General features: G+C 39.5%; 1 protein-coding gene across 4 annotated transcripts in view; it reads right to left on the bottom strand.

Annotated features, from left to right (window-relative positions):
* Positions 1-44: 44 nt before the first annotated feature.
* LOC111870442 overlaps positions 45-18,723 on the bottom strand; it is a 51,298-nt gene continuing 32,619 nt past the window's right edge. The window contains exons 9-12 of one of the 4 annotated variants that reach the window (XR_002843851.2): positions 11,802-11,951; positions 6,813-7,000; positions 1,738-1,943; positions 45-185 (exon numbers count right to left, since the gene is read on the bottom strand). Coding sequence is in view for 2 of the 4 variants with exons in the window: in XM_023862743.2 (XP_023718511.1) it covers positions 1,801-1,943; positions 6,813-7,000; positions 11,802-11,951 (481 nt within the window). In the remaining 2 variants the exon portion in view is untranslated. Of the gene's footprint in view, positions 186-1,497; positions 1,944-6,812; positions 7,001-11,801; positions 11,952-18,723 lie in introns of those variants that run through there. The other 3 variants (XR_002843850.2, XM_023862743.2, XM_023862744.2) reach the window with 3 other exon arrangements.

Below are 18,723 nucleotides of genomic sequence, written 5' to 3'. Positions count from 1 at the left end.
CTTTTATTCACAGTAGATTTATGGAGAAACACATAGTGACTTACTTACTGCATGGAACTTGCAGTCACTTATAATGGGCATCACAAGTCATTCTTCATTACAAATGCTTGAGAAGATAGGAGAAACAGATCCACTCTGTTGGCATGACCCTGAAGCCATAGAATAATTAAGTGTACAGAAGGACACTAGAAGAGAAACAAAACTGTAAAGAAAAATCACTTTTTCTCCACTGATTTCCAATTTAAAGTACTTAACCTTTATCGGACGGCCATTTAAATTCTGGTAGTGGCAGCAGGACGGATTTAATTTAAATGCCCGTCATTGTGGAGTAATAAAAATTGTAATCATGTTACTCAAAATGCTGTTGTTTCTACAATTTTTGCGATAAACGAACGAAATAAACGCTACTTTTATCTAGAAAGTATATAGAATCAGATACTGTAATTTACCGATTTTAGAATCTGTAAAAATTGTTACATTGATTCAAAAAAAAATCCCCAATTTTGAGCGTCTGTCCACAAAAAAGCATAAAGCTTCTGCACAGTATGTTTCTGCAGTATAAATGTATGGTGCTGAAGCACACTCGTGTGTAATCTGGTAATAGGAGAGGATGTTTACGTACTCACATTCTCCAGTCACGTATGCTATCTGTATAACCGAGTGTGGGCGAGCGATTTCTTAACCTACATTAACCGTATGAAACTCTGTTTGTTCTGTTTGTTTATTCACGTATGTCTCACTATCCAGACAGAGGCAGTTCTCGGAATATTACCTCATTCCACTTGCGTCCACGTCCCTTCAGAATAAACTGTAACGCATTCTGAATGGTGTGATTTACGAGCGGCTTCTCGATTTCGAATTCTTCAATGCGAAAAGGGGCCATGGTGCATAGTTGAAATTGCGATGTTTTATAAGCGTTATGAATAGAGGAGACCATTCGCCATCACCGGCCTACTTCCTGCTAATACGAGACTAACATTGCGTGTGCAAGCTTCGCGTGGAAAACAGAGTTAATTACAGACAAAGTGCATGAATTGCAATGTCGGACTCTGCATTCAGTTAGATGCAACATTCAGTTATATGATGCAGGAGGGAAGACAGTCTACTTATAAAGCTGGTTTCCAAAAATATTGTAAGTAGAACAAGAATTTCTATTTTAAAATAAGATTTTAAAACACTATGCGCACACGTGGATTGCGGGTATCCATATGGTAATGCACGGCCACTCGGCTGTACTTTAAATGACGCCGTATGGTGACATTAGTCTGATAAAGGTTAAAACGACAGCGACAAGCCAATTTAAACTCAATTTGGACATATAATTGACAAACTGGGCAGGAAACAAAAACAAATATTGCGGCAAATTTAAAATTGTTCTTACGAAAGTTTTGGCAGAACGAATAAAAATGTGAACAGACTCGAGAACATAGACTCAAGGAATGTAAGCCCCAGGTTCCACTAGTTTATAATGTAAGAAAATAACTTATGAAGGTCTGATGAACAATAGTAAAAATGAGAAATTTTTAATCCTTTATCTGTTACAAATTTGTATACATGAAAATATATCATTACTGCACTTCCTGGTTCTACATCTACTAACTGGGACCGTGTCATCCAAGCACCTAAAAATGGGAAAATATTGTACAAACGATCACACTATAAATGTTACAATGATATTTAAATAAAAACAAATTGTCCACACATGTTAACCATAGTACAGTCCACATGTTCATTTACCTAGAAAATGGTTTCACTCTACCAGCCCAAATTCACCTTGAGCAACAGAGTAAAACCTACATTTCAATTGCTCTCCAATGGATTCTGCCACTGCAAGCTGAGTTTCTGATTATTGGATGGGTGTATGGGTACAACGGCACCTTCAGCTTCTGGAAAACGTTCATGGTACCGTTCCAGGCGCAGATATTTCACAGTTACCAGATTGCCTATAAACAAATTGGTTTAGAAGAATTAATTAGGAAAATAAGCAAATTAATTAAAAACTGATAACTAGACACATACTAAGAACATGCTTAACACTTGCTCCGAAAATATTAGGTATGACCATATAAAATGAAACTGTCAATCTAATGTATCCCATTCATAATAAAACAGACATCCAAGAACATTTCAATTAATATTCCCTTCTAATATGTTCAAACAGGATCTTGTATTGGATGAAGTTAAGCACATAAATCTAAAATAAAGAATATCATTAACAGATATTCAAATAGTTTTTCTCTTGAAAACATACATTATTTTAACATACTGTGACTTGACCACTGAAAGCCAGAATAGTGGAATGAACAGATACAGCCATTGCTGAGCAACAGCACAGTAAACACATGTCCACAGCAATGAACAACACACAACACTATTTTCTATTCGATCCATGCCAAGGCTATATAGAAAGACTGTCATGGAGTCAACAGTCAGGAGTAGTCTAAAGGCTCCCAGAACCATCAGACAGTAAAATATGGTCATGGATTCTGTGGCACTTGCAACCAAGAATCAATGTAATGGCAAGGGCCAGCAATTCAGCAGAGTCAGTAGGAGGTCGGAGTCTGCAGTTAGCAGTGAGCCTTGAGTGGCACTGTTAGAAACCACTGCCTAGCAACAACTAGTGTACAAACAGAAGACTTTACATGCTCTGTAGTTGTAGTGACCTGTAGAGTGTGTAATCAGTGAGACTGTTATTTGTAGTTACAAGATACAAGTGTTCAATAAATCCAATTATCAATACAATGTTAAATTATATTATATAATATATAATTATATAGTATAATGTTAAACTTAAATTAAAATTAAGCAGTGAATAAAAAAGTGCTGCAATACTGACGGACAATAAATAATGGACGTTAACTTGAACAATTGCATTGGGATGCTGAAAAACAGAATCAATACAAATTCTCTGTCCAGTTACTAACATGTGACAACTGGTAAGAAGTGTCACTGGAATGACTGAATTATTGAACTGAAGACTAAATTGAATCGGTTACATCATCACGCTACAAAAATTGAATAAACGATAGAATGGCAGCCAGTGGAAAAGATGCATGTGAGAGTTGGTGAAGCCAGCCACAAGAAGCTAAAAGCCATGTGAGAAAAAATGAGGACAATCAAGGAATGATGGCGGCTGTTCTGAAAAGATGGAGGAAACTCAAGACAACATGAAAGTTTGCGTGGAAGAAATAAAATTGCAATCTGGGCCAACCAAAAAAAGGTGGAGAAAGCAATGAACTCCATTCGATCCGAACTTCAAGAGACCATCACAAACTGACGGGAAAATGTCCTGTTGTCTATCAGCCACTTGATACAGGGCCTCCACAAAAATCCGAACACAAAGAACTGAAGATACAAGGCCACACTCACAGGCAGTCATGATGTCCCTCAACAATTGGGTCAAAAAGAGACCATCACAAACTGAGTGGAAAATGTCCTGTTGTCTATCAGCCACTTGATACAGGGCCTCCACAAAAATCCGAACACAAAGAACTGAAGATACAAGGCCACACTCACAGGCAGTCATGATGTCCCTCAACAATTGGGTCAAAAAGAGACCATCACAGAGTGGAAAATGTCCTGTTGTCTATCAGCCACTTGATACAAGGGCCTCCGCAAAAAACCGAACACAAAGAACTGAAGGTACAAGGCTACACTCACAGGCAGTCATGATGTCCCTCAACAACTGGGTCAAAGAGACCATCACAATCTCAATCTCAATCTCTTAAGGAGAGGCCCACATAGACACTCCCCTGACGCTCATCTTATGCTTCAGTATTTTGTAAAATAAAGCATAAAATTTGTGCTTCAACAAAGTACCACATGTATATAAATGTGACATGACAACAATTCATGTTACCTATCACAACAAAATCAGTTCTGGAGCAAAATAAATATAGGTGAGGAAGTCAGCATGAGAGTTGTGACATCACACATTAAATTTATAAATTTACACACACAGCTTCTGGCATTATTATACTGTAATACCACTGTCATGTGTATCTTTATAAGCATAGAAATAAAACGGAAGGCATGTCCCCCAAGTTCTTGATTAAAATAATGGAAGTATGGCTAATAAACACATGGGTGAGGAGTCTGAGTAAACACTGCACACATAGAACATAGACTACTTAAAGTGAAAACCACAGTGAAAACAGAACAACTGCAATTTCTATTTTTGTACCTAGTTGTGCAGAAGTTAAAACCTTTTACCCAGTAACTTCATGATTGAGGAATGGGTTTCCACAAAAAACTGTTAGTACATACAGCTTCAGAAACACACAACTGATGAGGCTACTCTGTTTGATGAGGCTACTCTGTTATACAGTTTGAAAGAACAAATGCTGCACACCTAGAAGAACAGCAAATATGGAGAAACAATGATGATAAGCAAAAATTGCAATGAGAAGTCAAGAACTAAAAAGTACAAAATATTTATTATCATCTGGCTTTTAACTAGATTTACTACCAGAAAATAAAAATTATGAATGGTGACTGTACCATCATGAAAGTACTAATGCTTTACTTTGCAGAAGATTATGAAAGTGAAGCATGTATACAGAATATGCTAAAGCAAGATCTGCCGCCCCCTCGAGGTAAAAATCTGAAAATCTGTACTGATTTGCGATGAAAAGTAGCTACGTACAGGATACACAAACTTTTTGGCATGATGGACAATTTAAAAACTGGTGCAAAGATATCACACATACTTTCTGGCATACAACTGACCTGGACTGCACTCCTTTTGAAACAAACTGACTGTTGTCTGTTGGCCGTTGATTACATGTACACACTGCATAAGCATTTGGGCCCTTACTGTGCATACCATTATTTTCCTGAAGATATTGCTCATGGTGTTTTATTAAGAGCACTGGTATCATTAATTACTAAAATTTAATCAAAATCACTAGAACCATTTTTTAAAACAATCAATCAAAATGTTGATTTTTTGGGCTCTTATTTTTGGCACTAGAAGGTTCCTATTGACTAGGAACCAACTGATGATAGACATACTCTTAAGAACATAACATGAACACAGTCTGTTGAATTGTTCAGGGACTGACAAGTGGCACGTCCATCTGCAGACATAAGGCATTCCAAAAACCACACTCTCATGTTCCAAAGAGATAAATAGTTTTCAGTACTAATAACCCTGCTAGTTACAACTCCCATCAAACTACAGACACCAGTGCTGTATTGTGGGGGATTTAAATCTCCTGTTTATATATAATAAAAGTAAATCCCTCACTCAGTCTAACAGACACCATGAGTTTATGTTGGCGCTGCTTCACTTCAATTTCAATATTTCTGCCTTCATATGTCAACCAGATGGGGGAGATAAAACCTATTAAGAATCCATGGTACAGCAGTTCCAAATTCTTAGCCACAATGTGCTGGAGAGAAGGGGGTGGGGACACTGTATTCACCAAAAATAAGTCTGTAACCTAACTTGGGTGTGGGAATGTGTAACCATTATCTACTCTGTTGTGACATTAGTCATTTATGGTTTAATCACTCACCTCACCAGATCATTTATACATATGGATTACTGGACAAAAGTTACATTTCCTTGTTCCATAATGTAACACTGTAATCTGGAACTAACCCAAGACACAGTTCACTGCTGTCAGTTTACAATATAGGGAGCAACAGAAATTGTAAAAATAACATTCCTATCAGATTGTTTATAGTTATTGGCAACATGTAAGAGAGTGGTATGATTAACTAGGATCATTCAAATTGGCCAAGAGAAATGGTGTACCTGGGTACGACACGATGAAAGTTGGTTCCTGTATCATGGTGGCAGAAACTTCTGAAACTTGCTCTGTGTCAAATATGACAGCATAGACTCTTTCACACTAAAGGCACAGCAACTCTCCCCAAAACATTATTACATGGTCTGACAATAAAGTTCGCAAATTCAACCTCACTGCTGAACATCACTGTGGTCACCTTTGAAGTACTCACCTTGGGAAGCTATGCACCAGTGCCAGCATCTAGCCTGCCCTTCGAAACAATTTTGGAACTGGTTTTGTTGAAGGCCTTCAGAGCTGCCATCATATTACTCCTGATGTCATCAACATCATCAAAATACCTTCCTTTCAATATTTCCTTTATCTTTTGGAACAGAAAAAAGTCACTGGGGGGCTAGACTTGGTGAATGGGGGGGGGGGGGGGGGGTTCCAGCACAGTTATTTGTTTACTAGCTAAAAACTGCCTCACAGACAGTGTTCTTTAGTGAGCTCCTTTGGGACCATTTCTGCACACACATTCCCCTTGTCAAGATTTTCCTAACCGTTTCTCTGTCAATGCTCGCTTGCTCTGCTATGCTCCTGAGAGTCAGCCAACGATGTTCTCGTTGCTGACCATCCTGATCTCTCTTCATCAGTGACACTTCCTCTTCCCTCAGAAAAAAACGTGTCACCCACTTGTTAACTGCTGTTTTCTTTGTGGCATTATCCCCATAAACTTGCATTAACATCTCTATGATTTCGCTTCCACTCTTGCCAAGTTTAACAAGAAATTTAATGTTTATTTGTTGCTTTAATTCAAGCTCCGATATTCTCACAATGGCACACCAAAACACAGCTGTGAAACGCTGATATGCTGCCTTCCTCAAACCATACTGAGGTTTCTGTCCACTGCTGCCACAGCAAGCACACGGTGAGTTTGCGAACTTTTTTGTCAGACCTCGTATCTACCACTCTACCAATCTAGCACAGTGTGATGCTCAGAAGGCTCTGCAATGGAGCTATGAAAAGTGAAAGTCTCATAATGGTAAAATTTCTCCTCCTCTACAAAAGCTTACTTACTATCAAACCACCAGCCATGAAGCGCTCGATAAGCATGGCCAGCATCTTCTTGGGAGGCACACTTGAGATATACACATCCTTCTCTAGAGGCACTGTCCACAGAAATGTGCAGTGCCACAACACCTTCTTCTGCACATTTCTCCAGTATAGCATCCTGCACCCGGACTGGCCATTCATCTCCAAATTCCCTAAGTTGTGCAAGAAAGAAATGTCTCAACCATGAAATATTAAAAAAAAAAAAAAAAACATCTGCGATATTTTGTGTCTACTTAAGCCTGTTATCAAGAGAGAGAGAGAGAGCATACGAAATGCACACTCATACATACAAGCACTGACACATATGAAAGCCACATAAGTATGGGCAATTCAGTCAATAAAATGACTGACTGTGACTTCAAGGACTAGTCCCATTCCAGACATGCAAGGAATTTTATCTTTGCTCCTACATCCTAACTACCTGTGGGGATCACTCAATCTCATACCAATGGGTCTCTGGGGCTCTGTCCAAAGATAAAGAGCAGTCAATGCATGAAGGTAACTACACACCTACACCTAGTGCTGAGACTAAAAATGCAAGCGGCTTTACCTCCATTCCCCCATACACCTTCAATGCATGGCACTTAAACACAGGGACAACTTTATTCTGTATGTACAGGTGTATTTCAGACCAACTACTCTTGTTTCAATTCAGGTCTTCAACATTTTTTTATTTTAAAACATAAGGTAGGGTGTAGACCCCTTACTGGGTAACAGCCTCAAAACAAACAATGAAAAAACATTCAGTACCAGGCAACAGATTTTTAATAAGCAAGAATATACAGCCATTAATGGATAATACCATTGCAAACAAACATGTTCCAATGGAAACACTTGGGAGTACAACAATGAAAAGTGTTTTTACATAGTCTGCGCCAAGATTTTATAACTGAGACAGGTTTAAAAGTTAGCCAGTTGTAACAGAGTTAGTTGACAGGGAACTGTAAGGTAGTCTGTGAAGAGACGACTTGGTCAGTGCAGTTGGAGAATTCCCACTATTAGAAGCTGTTACCAGGTGAATGACAAGTGAAGACACAGTAGACTTAACAGGTGCTGTAGTGATATGTAAAGTGTAGGAACTAATGACAGTGTTATAGTTATTTGTAGTTATGACCTGTAAGTGGGCAATAAATCTGATCTTGAATCCAAAGCCTACCCCCTACAGTCACACACACACGCACGCGACAATAGTAATTATTCTTGTCTTAAGGAAAAAGAAATAGGCTTAAGATATCACCATGCTCTCTGTGTGTTCCATTACCAGTTCACTGAATTTAAACAGAATGTTGCATGAACATCGTGTCATCTGAGGCCACTTAAGCAACACATCTTACAATTTCCAACACTCCATAATATAAACATAGCAAATGCATGGACACTTTCAAGGAGAGAGCAATATCAGTGCTGGGGTTTGGAATAATGTATAGCTTTAAAATGACACTTCTGTTAATACATTATTCTTCTGAGTAACATACAACACAAACATGGGATTCAAGCAAACATTTTCACTTCCTGTTCAGTCTGACAATTACATCTACCACTAAAACTACCACAGGATGTAGAAGTACAACATATAGTGCAGAAAGATTTCCCCTATCTGGCTACACTATTACTGACAAACAATTATATACAGCAACTGGAAAGATGAAAACATACTGAAACCATGACAAAGGCGGTGGCAGTGGAGCTTGTAGTGGTGGCAGTGGTGGGTGGCAGTGGCAGTGATGGCAATGGTGCTGGTGTATAAATCAGGGTTGAATATTTCCAACAAACATACTTTGTCACCACGGTATTAGTGTGTGTGCAACAGGAGGAATCCTATCAGCCATCAATTTTAACACCAACTACAGCAAAGCTTCTTAATAAAAGGTAAAGCTATCCCTATTAACAGGCCATGAAGGCCAATAGAGTTGTGAGACATCGAGGCTACAGCATTTTCTGTAGACATTCAGCTCACAAATGGCAGTAAGGTTGTCAGCCTTACATACTGATCGCCCTTTACGCACCAGGAACATTCCTGGTACTCATTTCCATTAGAGGATGAGTCAACCCCAGGGCCACAGGGTGGATGGAAGGATTAGGTCAATTGAAAAATTCACCTCCTCAGGACTCGAACCCATGACCTGTTGACTTGTAGCATAGTGCCTCAATCAACTACACAAGCACATCCCCCAGTAAAGCTTCTTCACTCACTCACTCATGGATCTGAGCCCTTCTTCACAAGCTGCCATCTGTGCAACATTCCCAGCATTTTATGGAACCCAAGGGTTCACTACCATGTTCACAAGAGCACTCCAATGGTCCCTATCATGAGCCAGATCAATCCAATCCATACCATCCCATTCTATCTCTCTAAGATCCATTTTAATACTCTCCGCCCACACATCTTTGTCTTCCCAGTGCTCTCTTTCTTTCTGGCTTTCCCACCAATATCCTATATGCATTCCTAGGCCCCCCATTCATGCTACACGCACAGTCCATCTCACCCTCCTTGACTTCATCATTCTAATTATACTTGGAAAAAAGTACAAGTTACAGAGCTCCCCATTATGTAGTCTTCTCCAACCTCCTGTCACTTTGTCTCTATTCAGTCCAAATATTCTCAACACCCTTAGTCTATGTTCCTCCCTTAAAGTCAGAGACCAGGTTTCACACCCATATAGTTTCTATGTTCTAATTTTTTTGTTTTTAGACAGCAGACGAAAAGACAAAAGGTTCTGAACTGAATGGTAGCAAGCATTACCTGAGTTCAATCTCCTAATTTCATCCTTAATCAGGTTTTGATTTGTTACAGTTGTTGCCAAATATCTAAACTGTGCCACGTTCCCATAACATCTGTTACATATCCTTATGTCATAATTTTTCCTTGCATTCTGGTGATAAGACAGCAACATATACTTAGTTTTATCTGTGTTTACTTCTAGACTAACCTCCTTATTAGCGTCAATTAAAGACTATGTGTTTCTCTTTATGGTAAGGCCATGCCATAGCTCAAGCGGCTAGTCACTGGCTTTCCAGCGTGGTGGCCTGGGTTCAATCCCAGGTCTGGTCAAGTGGGATTTGTGGTGGACACAGTGGTGCTGGGGCAGGTTTTCTCCGAGTACTTCGGTTTCCCCTGCCAATCTTCATTCCACCAAATTTTCCATCATTATAATCACCCGGGGCAGGATACAATAGGCCAATCAGTGGCTGCCATGCCAAGTGGACCCAGTTGGACTCCACCCCCCACTAAGTGAATTTAAAAAATTTATTAATTCCCTTTATGGTACCTATAATGACACCCAGCAGATACACATCATCAGCATAGACCAACAGCTGATGTGTCCCATATAATTTCAGTCCCACCTGGTTTCCCTGGACCTTCCTAATGGCATATTCTAAAGAAAAGTTGAAAAGGAGTGGCAATAAAGCATCTCCTTGTTTCAGACCATTCTGGATAAAAACTATCAGACAAATGTTTATCTATACAGAATTTATCATACGTTTCATTTAAACACATTTTAATCAGCCTGACTAGTTTCATGGGTATCCAAAACTCTATCAGAATATTGTACAATACTTCCCTCGTAACTGAATCATAGGCTCCCTTGATGTCTATGAATATCTCATGTACTGTCTCACTGGACTCCCATTTCTTCTCCAATATCTGACGAATGCAAAAGATCTAATCTGTAGTTGATCTGTTATGTCAAAACCCACACTGATATATGAAGCTGATAGCAGTGATAGTACCAAAATAATTACTACAGTCAGTGTTAACACCCTTCTTGTGAACTGGTACAATAATAGACTCCTTCCACTGATCAGGCATTTTATCCTTATGCCAACTAGGGGACCACCCCTTGTCGGCTGTCTGTGACTGCTTATTCAATATATCTGGAGGGTGCCTCTCCGTCCGCAACCTGAGGACACACCATGCCATGGTAACATGGGACCCACCTAACATGGCAGTAAGTTTCTTAAAAAGAATAATTTATCATGGCATGAAAACAAAAAAATGTAAGTTACCTGCAGAAGGATGTGATGCATATAAATTTGAGGTACTCAGGTAAGCAATTTTTTGAGAGAACAAATTTCAGTAACTCATGCGTCAAAGTTCTGGACTGAAACAAATGTAGAATACCTGGGTGTTTTTTAAATCTTGTTCCTTATCAGAAAAGTTTCCAACAGAAACACATCAATAAAGCATTTTAACAACCAGCACAGTAAATAAACCTCATTTAAATTTTTAACACTTACTAAAGCACAAATAACCAAAGTGATTAAGGGCTACGATATGAACTTACAAAATGTTGTAGTTCAAAATGTCATGTCCATGACATGAACTTTCTTAACATATACTCACTCAGCAAGTGTGCACTCCTTCCGTTCCTCATACATCAAAATGATTAAAAGTTCTAAAACATAGCATGCTCAGAAATCAGTGAAATTCCTGGCTTTAACCTCTTCAATAAAATAATCTATATGGCCATTAGTTCTGTACTGCAGTTTTAAACGGCATTAATCTCCAGCATAATGTGAAAAATGATGGCCAATTTTTATATTGTTCAGTAAATCCCCCTTTTGTTCATTTTCAAACTGTAAAAAACTTGCATAATAATCAACATGTCCATGTTTTAATGCATGTCAATTTGTCCCCAGCCATTGTCCACACTCTGAATCAAAGATTTACAATGTGTCAATAGCCTTTCACATGGTGTCTGTACGTCCTGCAGAATTACAGTAACAGACTTCCACCACAGAATCTACAGTTATTTTTACTACATTTAAATTGCAACCTTCTTACTTAATCCAAGATATTCCAAAGAAAACTATAAATGAGATAATCTACGTACAGAGGGTAATGAGAACTGAAATATTAACTTATTATCCTATGCTTGTCCGCTATTTCAAGTTTAAATACATAAATTAACAGCCACTGCGAAAAATGGAAACAGAATTAACAGGACTCACATATCTGGATCAAACATGTGCCTTATTTTGAGGCAAGGGGTTGGAGAACATGGTGGAGAGTTAGGACTTCCACTCATTGTATCAAATGCCTGCCCCTGCCACACCTTGTTGTTGCGACGAGGTGTTGACTGCTCTGATGATATAGCACTGCTAACATCACAACAGCAAAAGTCAGAAACATATTCTCTTAAAATGAATAAATTACACAACCACAAACAATTATCTTTAAAATACCACACACAGCTATCTGTACTGCTTACAGTTACAGGTGATGTGTAAAAATTAAGATCAAGAAGACACGAACATTGATAAAAACAGCAGTTCAAAACAGCCTCTCTAACATCTGTATCACTTACAATGAAAGTGGCATAATAAAGGTTACATGTTGCCTAAACAAGACACACAACTTTTATGAAAAGATACAAATTTTCATGATGATGTTAAGATACAGTTCAATGTTTAAACCATGTTAAAATTCAAGTTACATGAGACTACCCCTCAAAAACCCAAGCCCAGCATCCATGTCATGATCCGCATAATATCTAAAAGGATGACAGACAATGCAATGGTCCACCTAAACCATGGTCTGAGGCATCAGGCCAAGGCCAGTGTGACAATGGCATGGTAATCCACAAGCGTCATAAAACCCCTTGTATATATGCCTGCCACAGGTGCAGGTGCATATCCTCATTATTCTTGCAATCTTTCATAGAAACCAGGGAACAAACAACAGACTGCAGAGACTTAAGATAAAGTACATACTCCCTTGTGGAGAGACTCCTACAAAAAAGAAAACTGTCACTCTTCAGCAGGGGACTGGTACCTCGGGCACACCATAATGAGTGTTTGGGCCACCAGAAAACCAGATGCTGAGGGTTCAGCCCAAGGCAGGGATGAACCAGTTGCAAGACACCTGCCTGCAGTGACCTACAAAATCCTGACCACTTACAGATATTGCACTTCCATGTCTTGTCCGTCTAGAGCGCAGTCACAAGTCTCAAGTGTCTTGCCGACTTATAGTAAGTGATAAGATAACTAACCATATAACTTCCTTATTAAGACCATCATAACACAACTATATTAAGGTCAGTGCCTGGTTTTGGCTCTGCTACATGTTTCTGCCATTAATAGCCATCATCAGGCAAATACATGGCTAACATATATACACCACTGAACTACAGTATTAATAAAATTGGATACAATAATATTAATTGTATTAAAATAATTAACTTAAAAGTACAATAGGTTATATAAAACAAAAGTTATAGTATAAAACAAGAATAAAATTCAACTGATGCTTTACATCATCGAGTCAGTCGTTGGATTTCATGATTTTGTTTAGTTCCTATCGACAAATTAGAGTATTCTATATTTTGTGTATAGAAACCGTTATTGGAGGCTAGTGATCTAAATGTAGTAATATTAATGTTAATTATTTTGTCAGTGCCTCATCTTACAAAGTATTGTCTGTTCTATAGGGAATGTAAAAAAAAAAACTAACCATGTTGCATCTTTGAGGCGACATAATGTAGTAGGATATTTAGTGAATATCTCCTAGCTGAATAGCAACACAGAAGGTGACTGCATCAATGTTACAATATTAGCAAAGACCTTATAGATGCCAATCAGTTAACACATTTTGAAGAAAGAGGTTGCAGATTGGAGAAATCTAGCAAATTTTGAATAGCAAAACTGATGCTTACTCGAAGGAGGAAGAGGAGGATACACACACCTAGCACCATGATCAAACTGAGGGCTGCCTCCTAGAACCAATACAGGTGCCCATGATTTTACAGGACATGACAAGAAGAGCAAAGAACCATTTGCAGGAGTTACCAGACTGCTGGCAGCAGACACACATAACTACCAACAATATTTGGAGAAACTGGGGGATGGACCCTCCCCAATCCATGATGTGACCAAAAGAGGAATGTTCCTTTTTTTCTGCTTTTAAATAACAAATGAGATATGAGACAGATCAACAGTCTATGGTCAGAGCTGGAGCGATCCAGTAAACTATTCAAATCACAGCAGTGATTCCAGGAATTTCTGAAGAGTTCAGACTTTCTAGGTAACACATTATGTGTCAGGGAAAACACTAATATTTCCATCATAAGAAAGATGCATTTTCAATCACTTACAAAAAGTAACACTTCCATTATGTTATGGATAGAATTCCCCTCACAGGAAGTATGGAAGGCAATGTTCTTCTAATTAACAGCCCTCAAAAATGGTTGGACTGAAATTACTTACTTATGCATGGAGCTGAGCCCTTCTGGAGGAGCCACCAATTCTGCAGCTACTCAAGAATTTCCCAACATTTTATGGAACCCGAAGGTTCATTAATATGTTCACAAGAGCCCTCCCCCGGTCCCTATCCTGAGCCAGATCTACCCAATACATACCATCCCATCCTATCTCTCTAGGATACATTTTAATATTGTCCACCCACCTATGCCTTGGTCTTCCAAGTGGTCTCTTTCTTTCTGGCTTTCCCACCAATATCCTATACATATTCCTCCTCTCCCCCATTCGTGCTACATGCCCTGCCCACCTCATCCTCTTTGACTTCATCATTCTAATTATACTTGGAGAAGAGTACAAGTTATGAAGCTGCTCGCTGTGCAGTTTTCTCCATCCTCCTGCCTCTTCAACTCTCTTCGGTCCAAATATTCTCACCACGCTGTTCTCAGGCACCCTCAGTCTATGTTCCTCCCCGAGAGACCAAGTTTCACACCCATACAGAATCAGAGGCAAAATTATAGTTTTATATATTCTAATTTTTGTTTTTGGACAGCAGATGGGAAGACAAAATGTTCTGGACTGAATGGTAACAAGCATTACCAGAGTTCAATTTCCTCTTAATTTCCTCCTGAATTGAATTGTTATTGTTGTTCCCTCATATCTGAACTGTGANACCTCATCCTCTTTGACTTCATCATTCTAATTATACTTGGAGAAGAGTACAAGTTATGAAGCTGCTCGCTGTGCAGTTTTCTCCATCCTCCTGCCTCTTCAACTCTCTTCGGTCCAAATATTCTCACCACGCTGTTCTCAGGCACCCTCAGTCTATGTTCCTCCCCGAGAGACCAAGTTTCACACCCATACAGAATCAGAGGCAAAATTATAGTTTTATATATTCTAATTTTTGTTTTTGGACAGCAGATGGGAAGACAAAATGTTCTGGACTGAATGGTAACAAGCATTACCAGAGTTCAATTTCCTCTTAATTTCCTCCTGAATTGAATTGTTATTGTTGTTCCCTCATATCTGAACTGTGACACAATTTCAAAACATCTGTTTCATATCTTTTATGTCATGATTTTTCCCTGCATTTTGGTGATGAGAGAGCAACATATACTTAGTTTTCTGTGTTTACTTCTAGACCAACCTCCTTACTAGCGTCAATTAAATTTTGTGTGTTTTACTTTACGGTACCTATATTATCACTCAGCAGATTCATACCATTGGCACAGACCAACAACTCATGTGTCCCGTTTAATTTCAGTCCCATCTGGTTTCCCTGGACCTTCCTAGTGGCATATTCTAAAGCAAAGTTGGAAAGGAGTGGCGATAAAGCATCTCCTTGTTTTAGACCATTCTGGATAGGAAATTTATCAGACAAATGTTTACCTATACAGACTTTACTAAATGTTTTGTTTAAAAACATTTTAATCAGCCTGACTATTTTCACGGGTATCCAAAACTCTTATCAGAATATTGTACAATACTTCCCTCCTGACTCATAGGCTTTCTTGAAGTCTATGAATAGCTGATGTACGAGTGGCGTGGCGTTCAAGTTCTAAGGTCTCCAATTTCTTTTCTCAGGACTGGGAGCAGATAGACACATGCGGTTTAGTTTAAAATAAGTGTCCACTCTTTGTGAATGCATGACAGAGATGGCAGCACTGTACGGCACACAGAACTCTAGTGGTGGCAGCGAGAGTGAAGAGTGTTTTTGATACCTAAAATGGCAATGTTTTCGTTACAAGAACAGTGAGTAATCATTCGTTTTCTCCACTTGCGTGGCGCGACACCCATTGAAATTCATCGCCAGTTGAGTGAGACATGTGGTGATGGTGTCATGAATGTGAAAAATATGCGTTCGTGGGTGCGACAGTTCAAAGAAGGCCGAACGTCATGTGACAACGAACCAAAACAATCTCGGTCTCGCACCAGCCGGTCTGACATGGTCGAGCAAGTTGAGAAAGTTGTTTTGGAGGAACGCCGATTGAGTGTGGAAAACATCGCCTCCAAAGGTGGTATTTCCGTGGGAACTGTGCACACAATCCTGCATGAAGACCTGCGAATGCAGAAAGTGTCCTCCAGGTGGGTGCCACAAATGTTGGCGGATGACCACAAGGCTGCGGGCATGGCAATTTGCCAGGCAATGTTGACACGTGATGAAGGCATGAATGGGGCTTTCTTTTCATCAACTGTGACAATGGATGAGACATGGGTGCCGTTTTTCAATCCTGAAACGAAGCGCCAGTCAGCTCAATGGAAGCACACAGACTTACCACCACCAAAAACTTCGGGTAAGAGCCAGTGCTGAAAAAATGATGGTGGCCATGTTTTGGGACAGTGATGGCATAATCCTTACTCATTGCGATCCAAAGGGCACTACGGTGACAGGTGCATCCTACCAAGATGTTTTGAAGAACAAGCTCCTTCCAGCACTGCAAGAAAAACGGCCGGAAAAGGCTGCACGTGCTCTTTCACCGGGACAATTCACCAGCACATCTGGCGTACACAACGCAGCAGTTTCTTCGTGAAAACAAACTTGAAGTGGTTTCTCATGCTCCCTACTCACCTCACCTGGCTCCTATTGATTTTTGGCTTTTCCCAATGATGAAAGACACTCTCCGTGGTCGCACATTCATGAGTCATGCCGCTATTGCATCAACGATTTTCCAGTGGTCAAAACAGACTCCTACAGAAGCGTTCGCAGCAGCCATGGAATCATGGCGTCGACGTTGTGAAAAATGTGTACGACTGCAGGGAGATTACGTTGAAAAGTGACAGAAGTTTCAAATTTTTAGTATGATTATTGTGTAAGAAAAAAAATCGGAGACCTTAGAACTTGAACGCACCATGTACTATCTCACTGTACTCACATTTTCTCCAATATCTGACAAATGCAAAAGATCTGATCTGTAGTTGATCTATAAATCAAAACCCACACTGATGATCCTCAATAATTTAATCTATATATGGACTTAACCTTGAGAGAAGAATATTGGATAAAACTTTGTATTAAAGTGATAGCACCGACATCCCGATAATTACTACAGTCAGTTTTATCACCCTTCTTGTGAACTGGTACAATAATAGACTCCTTCCACTGATCAGGCAATTTTTCCTTATGCCAAATATAAGCAATTAGATTGTGGATCTTAGAACGTAATATTTCGCCTCCTGCTTGAATAAGTTCTGCCGGAATTTGATCACTACCTGGCGATTTATACAGTTTCAATTTTGCAATAGCACTTTCAACCTCAAAAGGGCTAGGATCTGGTATTAAGGGCTCAGCTTTATGGCTTTCTGTCTGCCTAACATCACTGACCCTATGTACATTCAATAACTGAAAGAAGTAGTTCCTCCACCTATTAAAAAGTTGTGGGAATCTGCAAGCAAATCACCATTCTCATCCTTCACTAAGTTACTGCTAGGTTGGTAACCCCTCTTAAAGTCATTTATTCCTCTATACAGGTCTCTAATGTTCTTGTTCTTACTGTTAATTGCAAGCTCATTAATTGTGTCTTTCAGATATTCCCTCTTTTTGTTCCTGAAATGCCTGCTGGTTTCGCGTCTTATATTGGTCAGATTATCCCCATTTATTTTGCATGGATCCTGTAACCATTGCAATTTGGCTTGTTTTCTTTGGTCTAATAATTTTGAGCGTCCTTCATTGAACTATGGCTTATGCTTCTTCAATTCATAACAACCTGGACTCTCCTTGGCAGAAATTTTAATATTCTCTGTAATATTTTCCCAGGCTGTATTAACATCCACATCCCTTACACCCCTTATACATACATTCATTCATTCATTCATTCATTCATTCAACATCCACCTCAGCGTCCAAGTTTTCCACTGCCATGAACCTATTTGAGATTTCAACACGATACTGCTCTTTACCCTCTACCTCATTTAATTTCCTGAGACTGAACCTCTCCGTATGAACTCTGTGCATTGTCTGTTTGCTCACTGCCAGTCTTTCCCTAACCATTGCCACCAACAGGTAGTGGTCAGTATCACAATCTGATGCCCTGAATGATTGGACATCAAGTATACTTGAATGCCGTCTCCTAGCTATCAAAATATGGTCGATTTGATTGTGTATCTTCACACCAGATGTCCAAATAAATTTATGGATGTTATGATGTGGGAACACTGTGCGTTATATTATGCTACAGGCTATACATTAGATAGAAGATGATGTAATCGCCACATGACTCCTTATGAAGCTGATAATTCAGGTTTTTTTCCTTTGTCCAGTTAGGCATGATGCAAGCAGCCTCCATAGTCTAGGGGTAACATTCCCACCTCATGACTCAAGGTATTCGGGTTCAAACCCGGTGGAGGTTGTGGAATTTTTAAGGGCAGAAAAATTCAGGGAACAAGTCCTCCGGGAGGGACTTTAAGCCGTGGGTCCCGTGTCATAGATTTACAGCACGTAAAAGATCCTCATGTCTCTAGGAGACCTCTGAGCAAAATTATTAGGTAAAAAGTTTCCCGCCCAAGTAGTTTCCAATGCCTCCGGTAGATGGGTAAGCATCGGGTACCACAGCCAGCCTCGCTGGCTGAACGGGGCTGATAGTGAGCACCAGTACCAGCAGGGTATGAAGCCTGGTAGAATATTAAAGGGGGACGTACAATACACTATTAGTCGCGGTGCATGGGGAAACCCACCCCCTCC

Source organism: Cryptotermes secundus, unplaced genomic scaffold (genome assembly GCF_002891405.2).
Source record: "Cryptotermes secundus unplaced genomic scaffold, Csec_1.0 scaffold1558, whole genome shotgun sequence".
In the NCBI taxonomy this organism is placed as follows: domain Eukaryota; kingdom Metazoa; phylum Arthropoda; class Insecta; order Blattodea; family Kalotermitidae; genus Cryptotermes; species Cryptotermes secundus.
The sequence above is the reverse complement of the archived record's forward strand: the minus strand, read 5'-3'. Positions and strand labels throughout refer to the sequence as shown.